At 40.6% G+C, this 12,074-nt stretch overlaps 1 protein-coding gene across 4 annotated transcripts in view; it reads right to left on the reverse strand.

Moving 5' to 3' along the window:
* LOC133657331 (signal-induced proliferation-associated 1-like protein 2) overlaps nucleotides 1-12,074 on the reverse strand; it is a 114,258-nt gene that overhangs the window by 23,395 nt on the left and 78,789 nt on the right. For 2 of the 4 annotated variants that reach the window (XM_062058530.1, XM_062058528.1), the window contains exons 14-16: nucleotides 9,951-10,220; nucleotides 6,521-6,574; nucleotides 4,098-4,236 (exon numbers count right to left, since the gene is read on the reverse strand). In XM_062058530.1, coding sequence (XP_061914514.1) covers nucleotides 4,098-4,236; nucleotides 6,521-6,574; nucleotides 9,951-10,220 — 463 coding nt within the window. The remainder of the gene's footprint in view (nucleotides 1-4,097; nucleotides 4,237-6,520; nucleotides 6,575-9,950; nucleotides 10,221-12,074) is intronic. The other 2 variants (XM_062058529.1, XM_062058531.1) reach the window with 2 other exon arrangements.

Raw genomic sequence — 12,074 nt, forward strand, 5'->3', positions numbered from 1 at the left:
GGACAAGCCTAATATATATATATATATATATATATATATATATATATATATATATATATATATATATATATATATATATATATATATATATATATATATATATATATATATATATATATATATATATATATATATATATACACATATATACACATGTATGTGTGTCTTTATATTGTCTTTATGCTAGGTTCACACCAACGGCGCTTTGACGGCGCTTTAAAGCGGCATGCAAAGCGGCGTTAAAGCGTAACAAAGCGTGATTAAAGCGTGAGGGTCGTAATGGATCGTGGGAAAGCTTGTAGTGAAGCCGGACAAGCGGCAAGATCGGCAAACATTTTTAAACGGTTTAAAAAAATTTGGCGCTCTGTCAAGAATGGAATAAAGCGCCGAGAGCGTATCAAAGCGTGACAAAGCTCAGCAAAGCTTGACTCAAAGCGTAGGAAAGCTTAATAGATCTTGGTTCAAAGCGCGGACCCCAGTCGCCACCGCATGCCACCAGACGACCCTCACGCTTTAACGCCGCTTTGCATGCCGCTTTAAAGCGCCGTCGAAGTGCCGTTGGTGTGAACGTAGCATTACAAACATTCGTAGCACCTCTTCCAAATGACGGCGCTTTGCTCGCCGCTTTAAAGCGCGGCAAGCGCCGTTGGTGTGAACCAGGCATTAAAGTGTGCAGTTTAATTTACTAAAATAGGGTTCACAATACAAACTTTTCAAACCATGTTCAAGAACCATTTAATTTCGTAAATCGAGGTTCCACTGTTTTTAGTCTGCATTTTTCTGTTACCTCCCAGGGTGGGTCCACCTCAAAACTCCTGCTCTATGGGGACTGTGAGATCCTTGAAAAGACAATGCCAGTTAAAAATTTGCAGCTCTGTTAGATGTTTCAACATCGGGTTTTTAACAAAGCACTATTAGTCTAGTCTAGTGAAAATCCACAAAACAATGCACACAGCACAGTGAAACTGTTACAATATTTTGAAGGCACACACAGTGCAAGCTTCTTGTGAATGTGTGTGTCTTCTCCAGAACAGACTGAGAATGGTGTTATAGAGGCCAGTGCAGAGATTACCGCACAAAGCCATGAACAAAAAAGTGGATGCTGGTAGGAGAAGGAGTATTCCACAATGAACACATAACAGTCTTGTGGCCTTGGCCAGCATTTTGACAGGGATCTCCTCTTGAAACACACAAAACCACATACAGCAACCAAATCCATCATTGCCCCGTTTAGCTAACATAAATATTGCTGGAGAGGCATCAAAAGTAGCCACAAATGAGATGCAGGGCTGTCAGCCAGATGGGTAAAATGTCTGCTTACGGTTTCCCTACTGTAATGAACACTGACTGGCATCCACGCTAGCCAACACCCAGCCATCTCTATTTCAAAGACGCAACTCCCACAAATCCCACAGTGAGAATTCAACAAACATCTAGTACATGTTTAGAGCAAAGATATACTGGGAGCGTCTTAGAAGCTCTAAGAGGCTTTAACTTATTAAGGTTGTCTGTTATTGCAAGTTTCCCCTGCAAAGTTCTCGCTCAGCAAAACATTTTTAACTATGATTGCGAACTACTTTTTGTGTGAAAGCAAAAGTAGCACCGGTTAGAGAGCCTGCAAATGTAGTCATGGCGACCTTTGAAATAGCACTTGATGATTATTGGAAGCCAGCTTTTTACTATATCGACAGCTTCAATCTGAAAATATCTTGGCAGTGCTTCATTGAAGCTGCAGTAGATATTATACAGAAAATATCTTTACTGTGAAGTCATTTCCGTGTGCCAGGGGCTACTTCATTGCCAACAACTCCATGCCTGAATTAGTTCATGATGAATTCTTTAGCAGAAGCACCAACAAATCCACCTGTTTTTTAACCTGATTTATCCAATTTTTCCCCCAATGAACAAATCCAACAAGCGGCATATGCAACCTTTTGAGGTGCCACTTGGGAGGATGTGTTGGACAACCGCCTATTCAGTTGCCTTTTTTCCTACAAGAGGAGAGAATACGCTGCAAACGGCCTTTCCTCTACGTCAGCCGCACAATAGTCAGCCTGTCTGGGGAAGGGACGTCCCTGTGGACAGCATGGCTGCCAAATAAGATCTTTCAGCACCTGCTCACCCACACAAAGAATGGCATCAGGCGGCTGCCGGAAGTGACACAAGCGTTAACCTTTACCGTATACCCTGCTTGATTACACAGAGGCCCAGTCACGTCACATTCTATTAAATTAGAAACGATTCAGTCATTTTTTACAAAAAATGTCATTACTGTAACCTGATTCTTTTACGTGCCAGCTGATGATTGAAAACATTCACCCTCAACAAAAGAGATGTACAGCCGCGATCAAAAGTTTACGTACACTTGTAAAGGACATAATGTCACAGCTGTCTTGAGTTTCCAATAATTTCTACAACTCTTATTTTTTTGTGATAGAGTGATTGGAGCACATACTTGTTGGTGACAAAAAACATTCATGAAGTTTGGTTCTTTTTATGAATTTATAATGGGTCTAATGAAAATGTGACCAAATCTGCTGGGTCAAAAGTATACATACAGCAATGTTAATATTTGGTTACATTTACGTTTCACTGCAATAAGGCGCTTTTGGTAGCTATCCACAAGCTTCTGGTTGAATTTTTGACCACTCCTCTTGACAAAATTGGTGCAGTTCAGCTAAATGTCTTGGTTTTCTGACATGGACTTGTTTCTTCAGCATTGTCCACATGTTTAAGTCCGGACTTTGGGAAGGCCATTCTAAAACCTTAATTCTAGCCTGATTTAGCCATTTCTTAACCACTTTTGATGTGTGTTTGGGGTCATTGTCCTGTTGGAACACCCAACTGCGCCCAAGACCCAACCTCAGGGCTGGTGATTTTAGGTTGACCTGAAGAATTTGGAGGTAATACTCCTTTTTCATTGTCCCATTTAAAGCACCAGTTCCATTGGCAGCAAAACTGGCCCAGAGCATAATACTACCAGCACCATGCTTGACGGTAGGAATGGTATTCCTGGGATTAAAGGCCTCACCTTTTCTCCTCCAAACATATTGCTGGGTATTGTGGCCAAACAGCAAAAATTTTGTTTCATCTGACCACAGAACTTTCCTCCAGAAGGTCTTATCTTGTCCATGTGATGTCAGATGAAACACAAATTGAGCTGTTATGCTGTGTATGTGCTCCAATCACTCTATCACAAAAAATAAGAGTTGTAGAAATTATTGGAAACTCAAGACAGCCATGACATTATGTTCTTTACAAGTGTATGTAAAATTTTGATCGCGACTGTATATATAGTTTAGGCGTCCACTGGCAAGCATCTCTCTCCCAGATTGTTTTTCCACATGCGCACGTTATCGGACTGGAGGAAGTGAGCACACAAAGGCTTAGCATCTAACCAGCAATGCTTTTTTGTGAGGAAAAAGAAGGGAAATGACCAAGAGCAGGCCAGGCACATCTGTGTTCATTTTACACATGAAGGGATCTGTGTTTTAAAGTGTAAGGCCCGTGCACAGAAATACGACAAATTAATCAGTGGACTAAAACGCTTTGTGCGAGGGACGAGACCCTCCTTTGCCAGAGGACACAACTGTGTATGTTTCTTCTCTCGAGAGAGGAAGTGAATTCTGTACAAGAATTGAGCACTATCCAAAAATAACCCATTTGTGCATCTCTAGGGTGCCTTCCAGGAAGATAATGGATAGAGGACGGCAGGAGGGGGAAAGATGATGCAATTAATAGAGCCTGTAGAACCCAGCAACCACAAATATCATTCGGATCACCGCCTTTAACCCATTACATCCGGATGGAGCAAAGACAGGCTCTGTTACAAATTTAATTTAGCAGTCAATAGCAAGAGAAAGGCTCTTGTGTTGGAAGAGAGGAACTGTGTTGGAAGATGTTTGCCCTTCTTTTTCTGTCTTTGTGGTTAGAGGATATCTTTACCGACACAAGCTTAAATCCACTATACCTATTTGTCAGCATGATAAAATAGCCAAAGGGGTGTTTGTTCGTTTCTGCGCTCCTTACAATGTTGTCTCATAGTAAAGTTTTACGGTTTCATTTGTAGATATAGGAAGCCTGGCCGGTGGCCTCACCTTGTGACTCCTGCCTTCTCCCGGCGGACTGTCAGGCAGCATCATTTTCAGGTATTGCTCCTTTGAAAGTCTCTGGAGTGATTTCCCATCTCGCTCGGCAGCCTGGAGGCGGCAGGCGGCCTCCTGCGCATATAGCTGCCTAAAGACAATACAGAGGGCACACAACAGCTCATCAGTAGGGTCATGCAAGCCACTTCCTGCAGGGGAGGCCTTGGGCCGGGTAGCCACTTGCTATTTAAGGAAGTATGTCAGTATCACACAATGCATCTTATGTGGATCAGATTTTGCATGCCACGGTCAGGCGTCAGCAGTGCGTGAAAAAGCAGAATTGGAGAGTGTGAAGACCGCAGCTAGTGAGAGGAAGGAAAAAAGGGGGAAAGAGGCATTTATGGAGAAATATCCAGAACATAAAGATTAGACTCTAGAGCATAGGTGTCAAACGCTGATCTGGTCCGCCACATCATTTTATGGCTTGCGAACGCCTGGAAATAATGTGTCAATAAAGTACCTTGTCATTTCTTAATAAATGTATATGTTTTTTCCATTTTGACAGGAAAAATATATGAACTGCATAAAACTGGATACCTTTTTAAGCTTTAATAGTATCTGATATCGCAATAATTATCTTACTTTCCAAATACCGGTACCTAAATATTTACTTGACTTAATTTCCAAGCAAGTTATCCATCAAATTGTACACTGTAAAAATGACAATAGATTTTAGGGTAAACATTTATGGTGGTTTTTACAGCATAATACTGTATATTGAAAAAACTTTACCAATGCTTTTTACGGTAATATTATGTCGACTGAGCTGCCAGTTTTTTTTTACCGTAAAATCTACAGTTGATCTTTTTATGGTGTATTACTATAAATGTGAAAATGGTACCACATATTTTAAGGGTAAAAACTGTCCAGTTGCCAGAATAAAAAAGTGGTACTGTTTGTCCATTTACAGTACTATGTTGTAAAAACCACCGTACCTTTTACAGTAAAATTCAGGCAACTAAGAAGCCAGCTTTTGTTCGGTAAAAAAAAGTAGTGCTGTTTTTCCCTTTACTGTAGTAAAATGTTGTTTAAAAAAACACTGCACATTTTACAGTGAAATTGTAGTGACTGAGTAGCCATTTTTTTTTACCGTAAAATATACAGGTTTTTTTTTACAGTGTACGTAAAAAATACGTATACTAATCAAATGCATAGGCAAGTTCATATATTATTCGCTGTTACAATTGGCCCTCTGATGGCAGCCATAACTGCGATGTGGCCCTCAATGAAAATGAGTTTGACGCCCCTGCTCTAGAGTGTTCGTACACTGGGGGAAGACTGTTGGACTCAGACGAGGTGGCATGTTTTGCTTTGTGGGCGGTGATCAGGGACCGACATTCCAAAATGCTTTTCTATACCGAGGGCTGGGATGTGACCGACCTGGCTGCTGAAGTCACCAGGCAGAGAACTCAGCTTTATGTGAGCAGCCAGTGAAGATGACACATGTTGGCATTGCTCTTGGCACTGCCGATGGCAGAGTGTCAGTTGGCTACAACTGGCTGCAATTCTGAAACCTAGAGACACTTGCGTGAAGAGCTGCTCAGTGGCAGGTTATTCACACCTTTTTAATGATGCATTTATAGCTTAAAGGTTAGATTATTCCGAGCAGTAAAGTAACTTTGCACTAAAATAGCAAGAACATTTTCTTGTTTTCAGTTTTGTCCCACTTAATTTGAGCCCTCTGCAGATTTACCGAGGACATTCATCCGCAGAAATATGTGGTTAATTGCTTTTTTTTTAAACGTGCAGCGTTGCTTTAGTGAGCATAACTGCTTTAAATACATTCTCATGATGCGGCTACTTATTCGACATAATAGTCATGACAGGACAACAAGTGTTCATATCAGGCCACCAGTGGATCAGTGAAGGAAATCATTCATTCAAGTAAAAGTAGCATTTTGTCATTCTATCCACGACAGCACAATTTGTATATTCCACTGAGAACCAGTGTCCTCTGCAGTAAACATTTTCCCTGATATTTGATTTACCAGCATTATGCATGTTCACAAATATCCACTAAAGACGAAGCTGATTTTCAGGAGGATATATGGGTAGCTGAGATAAAACCAATTCTCACTTTGTTTACAGGATATACGCTTGACTAACTGATTATTATTCTTCAGCTAGAACCTCACAGCATCTTGGCTAGAGGGCTGAAACGAGGACGTTTGGGTGAGTAGTGCACAGTAACATTATTCTGCCGCAGAAATGTCATAGCCACTGATGCACAGCTCGTTAACCTCTATTCAGGGCAAGCAACAGTCTTGGGGGAGTGATGTGGTGGTCTGGGAAAAAAGGGAGGGTATGTGTGTGCGTGTGTACGGTGGAGGGTCACAAAGGTTCAGAACAGGGGTTGATTTCCATTGATTGTATACCTTGCACGCTCAGACAGCATTTTGAGAAGGAGTGCTAACAAGCTCTCTGCTCCTCTGGAACAAGAGAGAGTTAGTGAAAGAGAAAAAAGGTGTTAAGCGCACTGTTACACACAATGAATGGTGTTAGAGCAGAGAAGGGACTTTTTGGTAAAGGGTCATGAGAAACTTCATTATGTCACGACAATATCAGTGAAGAATATTACGCCATTCATCATGAGACAGGCTTATGTAAGCTAAAATAAATAACAAACAACCCGATGGGAAGGATAACTGAATTACAGGGCTTTTTCATAAGTCAGCAGAAGATGAATTCAGCATATGTGATCAATCACAGAGCCCTTAAGAACCACATTTCACAGGCTAAATTAAATTATTTAAACACTGCAGCAAAGTTTTAATACATCCTCTCTTTTGAAATGAGCCCCTGCCCCCTAAAAGTAGGGATGCATTCAGAAACTCGGTAATAGTGTGCAAGTAACATATTATATTTAAATGTTGCTCAATTAATACAAGACTCTTGCATATAGGCTCAACTAGTAAACACTGTTTTAACGGTAGTCTAACATCGCCACAACGGTGTATAATCCATTTCGGATGGGATTGTATGCACTGAGGGCCTGATCTACTAAAATCCAAATAACAAATGCTAAATAGTAAAAGTAAATTAAGTAAAAACTTATTATTAGTGGGTGTGTTGCGAGTGAGCTCCTGAGACTGCGTGTAAAGTGGCTCGACGGCCCTATTTAAGGATTTTGCATCTCCCATACCAGTTGAGCCATTGTAAACACTCATTCATTCATGACATCATATGCTCTCACGGTCCAACCTGTGCTGTTTGGTTATGTTGTACAATATGCAATACGCAAATATAATATGAACCACCTTTTCTAGACATAATGTCATGGCTGTCTTGAGTTTCCAATAATTTCTACAACTCTTATCTTTTTGTGATAGAGTGATTGGAGCACATACGTGTTTGTCACAAAAAACAGTCATGAAGTTTGGTTGTCTTATGAATTTATTATGGGTCTACTGAAAATGTGAAAAAATCTGCTGGGTCAAAAGTATACATACAGCAATGTTAATATTTGGTTACATGTCCCTTGGCAAGTTTCACTGCAATAAGGTGCTTTTGGTAGCCATCCACAAGCTTCTGGTTGAATTTTTGACCACTCCTCTTGACAAAATTGGTGCAGTTCAGCTAAATTTGTTGGTATCTGAGAATGGACGTGTTTCTTCAGCATTGTCCACATGCTTAAGTCAGGACTTTGGGAAGGCCATTCTAAAACCTTAATTCTAGCCTGATTTAGCCATTCCTTTACCACTTTTGATGTGTGTTTGGGGTCATTGTCCTGTTGGAAAACCCAACTGTGCCCAAGACCCAACCTCCGGGCTGATGATTTTATGTTGTCCTGAAGAATTTGGAGCTAATCCTCCTTTTTCATTGTCCCATTTACTCTCTGTAAAGCACCAGTTCCATTGGCAGCAAAAACAGGCCAAGAGCATAATACTACCACCACCATGCTTGACGGTAGAATGGTGTTCCTGGGATTAAAGGCCTCACCTTTTCTCCTCCAAACATATTGCTGGGTATTGTGGCCAAACAGCTCAATTTTTGTTTCATCTGACATCACATGGACAAAGATAAGACTTTCTGGAGGAAAGTTCTGTGGCCCCTCTATCAAAAAAAAAAATCAAGAGTTGTAGAAATTATTGGAAACTCAAGACAGCCATGACATTATGTTCTTTACAAGTGTATGTAAACTTTTGACCATGACTGTATAAGTGTGATCTAGACAACAGAACCTATTTAGGCATGCCAAAGGTGCGCTCTGGGAGACTGTGTTGTTATGCTGCATCAGCAATAGTTGTTCCATAGCCGGAAATACATATTGCAAGAAGTTTTTACATATAGGACTGTGGGGAGGCGTGGCCGGCAGACCGACAGCGAGGCAGGGCACGACGGGGCCCACTCCAAGATGGCGGCGAGGAGGCGTGGCCGGCGGGCCAGCGGCGAGGCGGGGCATGCCGGGATCGACGCCGTAAATCATATCAGGTGCGTGGATCGCCCACCTGGGCACAATCAGATAATCTCTTCGCACTGTGTAAAAGGGCGGCAGCCGTGAACGACGGGGAAGAGAGAGTTGGAGAGTCCGAAGCAGACGCAGCGCGCAAGAGACCGAGAGCCACACGGGGACAACGACGTGGTGCTGAAAAGTAGACGGCGAAGCGAGCAGGTGGAGTTGAAAACCAACCCGAAGCAAGAAGACGCAGCTTTATTGAAAGGATAAAGAAAAGTCAAAACCTGCTCGCAGTAATGTCCCTATTTGGTGGTCCATGGAACCCGCATGACGCGAAACTGTCACAAGGACATATAGTAATACCATATTATGGAAAAAAAACGCAAGCCAACACCAAAACAAATCAATATAATTTGTTTTAATCAGCTTCTTAAGTCATCCAGCAGAAATAAAATTATGAAATAATTTTGTTGAATAGCCAATATATATTTTTCTTTTTGACAGTCTTGATATGTTGACATTGTAATATTTAGCGTATATTCTGCATATACATGAAGACAAACACACTAATTAGATTGCGCTCTCTCATTTGCTCATTTAAGAGATGCAATCCTCTGCGCACATACTAAATAGATCAGCTTTGTGTGTGCTATCAAGTTTGCACATATTCTAATACATGCAAACCATTAATAGATCAGGCCCTTAAAGAATATACAATAATTTTCAGTTTTTTTCACACATTCTGTATTGCTGCTAATTTTGCTGTGATAATTGTGACAGGTTGTTACTCACAGCGTTTAAGCACCGGAACTGATTCAAAGTATCGATTTGGCACCAGTATCGAATAATATGTCAGCAATACACAAGCCTACCTATATGTACATATATATATATATATATATATATATATATATATATATATATATATATATATATATATATATATATATATATATATATATATATATATATATATATACTCCGTACATACACTCACACACAATCAATGGCATCAATAGCGCAGACAAGCACTTTATCATCAGCCAGCCTGTGGGAGAACTCAGCCTCAACCAGGATGCATGCATTGATCTCCCTTTTTAATATTTCTCATGACTTTGTGTTGATCTCTGCTTGGCATCCACCAGAGATCTGATAGAGACTCAGGCTGGCGGTCCCACAGAGATTTGGCTTCTCGGGAACAATCAATAACCACAAGTGACATGCGTCAAGTGTGTTATGTCTGTGGATTTATTGAGTGTATTTATTTTGTAGCTGTCGGCCTCTATCAGGCTGAGTTTATGCACACTAGGAGGGCAATAAAGGAGGGGCACTTGTATTAAAATGTTTGATGCTGCATATAATAAACTTTGACCGTTTTCTGTCTGTGTCTTGTTCACAAACACACTCACCCACAATCTGAAATGTCGGGAGGTCCCTCTTTGCTGTGAGCATCAGCATCAACATTATCAGTTGTCTTCACTGGGGGATTGCCATCTGGCTGTGTGCGTGTTTGTCCGCAGGCTTCTGAGCTGGGACCCTGACCGCACTCCGGTTCTGGCCCCGGCTCTGACCCTGCACCTGAGCTGCTGGTCTGAGGAATGGTGTACACCTTGGAGGAGTCGGCGGACATACAGTATCTGGCACCACGTGCCAAGGGACTGCCAGAGTGATGTGAGCCACTGACCAGACAGCAAAAAATAAAGAAAACAAAGCAGAATGCAACTCAAAAGCCAGGCAAATGATAGGTTTAAAAAGCAGACAAAAACATGAATGTATAAATAAATATGAGATGACAAAATGATCACTTCTCAACTCTATATATGATTCAATAAATATATATTGTACTGTAAATTCAATGAGTGACAACTCAAAGCATTAGCAAAGGAAAACAACACGATGATGTTGATTGTCTATTGTAGGTCAACAGTATAATAAAATAGCATACAGAGTTATTTGTTATGTTTGTTTCTGACTGATGGTGTGTAAGATGCATTTGTCACAGGACATAACATGATTAAGATTAAGATTAAAAGAGTTTTCAGGCAATGCTTCAATTCATAAAACTGGGTTGCTCTACAAAATAGCACAAGGTTTCCTATTGAATAAATGTAATAGTGTGTGTGTTATCTTCATTATCTCCAGGCCGGGAAAGATTCAGTTTGAAGTAGCAGAGAGCAGATTGTATTCTAAATGATAAAATAAAACGCAAAATTGGATCTTTGGGCTTTAAAAAAGACATCTGTTGGACTGAGTATAGGATTTAAAGGTTTGATCAAAGTCTTCTGGTCAATTTTACACTCAAAGTTGGCATGAGTTGGGGGCACTCCATGCCCCACTTACATATTCATGACCATCTGGGCCACACCCTGCTAAATGTGCTCCTGCTGCTGCACTCTTGGTTTAAATGACACTGGTGTCAAAAACAATTACATGAAAATGATGGGAAGCATCAGGGTGGTCAAGGTGATGGCATAGCCCCTTTTTGTAAGAGTTCCAACAAGGTCCATTGATTTGGGCTAATTCTATGGACATAATAATGCATGGCATAAACAAATAAGACCGTTTTTTCTATTCCATGGAGACTGTGACCATCGGGTTCTGGACCAAGACTTCTTCACACATTCTTCGTTCCCAGATGGCCACCAGACTGGTGAGGGGCACTTGGATGGGAATGTGATGAAGACCCCCCATGTTGCTACAGCCTGACAACATGCTCCATTCAGAAGTGCCGACACAGCTGGATGAGTTAGGTTGAGGGTAAGAGAGCGCGACCGGGTGAAAAGTTCAAACATACCCAGAAAATATCTCTTTGTGCATGTGTTAACGAAATGAATCAATCAATGTACCATATAAAACTGTAAATATAACATTGGGTTGTGCTGCAAACCATAAACCAATGAATCGAGTGTGTTTTATCCCAGAGGGCAAATCAATAATGTGACAAAAAGACTGGAAAAAACCCACAATGGAGCCAAGTAAATGCTCAGACAGAGAAAAATATTAAATAAATTTTTTTCCTGTACTTGTTCCTCCCTTGCCTGTGATATCTTACTTTGAGGCAATTTCAATACGAATGTGGATATTTTTAAAACCCATTCATGTATATGCATTTTGTTCTCTTCTCCACATGCAAAAACATACAGTTGGTTTTCTTTCCTTAAAAGCTAAGCACTTGGAAAACTCAGGTTTGTGAGTGGAAAGGTAAAAACGGCCTTTTTGGCTTGTGTCATAAGTAATGTGCAATATTATATCATGTTTTTAAACCTTATTTACCAAGATAACACACGGAAATTTACCTTTGAATGTCAGTTTTATTTCGTGTGGTGATGGACATGCTTGTGAGCGCCCTATAATACGCAATAAAAAATTTAAAAAACATAAATTTTGTTTTTTGTACTCTGTGTAAGTCAGATTTCGAATTAGAAACCGCTTTATTGGCCAAGTATGTTTAAGACAATGCATTTGACTTGGTAGACTGCACTGTCTTTGTTCAAAGTAATGTGTACTGATTTCAAAGATAATGCACATGTCAT

This window comes from Entelurus aequoreus, linkage group LG09 (assembly GCF_033978785.1).
Source record: "Entelurus aequoreus isolate RoL-2023_Sb linkage group LG09, RoL_Eaeq_v1.1, whole genome shotgun sequence".
NCBI lineage: Eukaryota > Metazoa > Chordata > Actinopteri > Syngnathiformes > Syngnathidae > Entelurus > Entelurus aequoreus.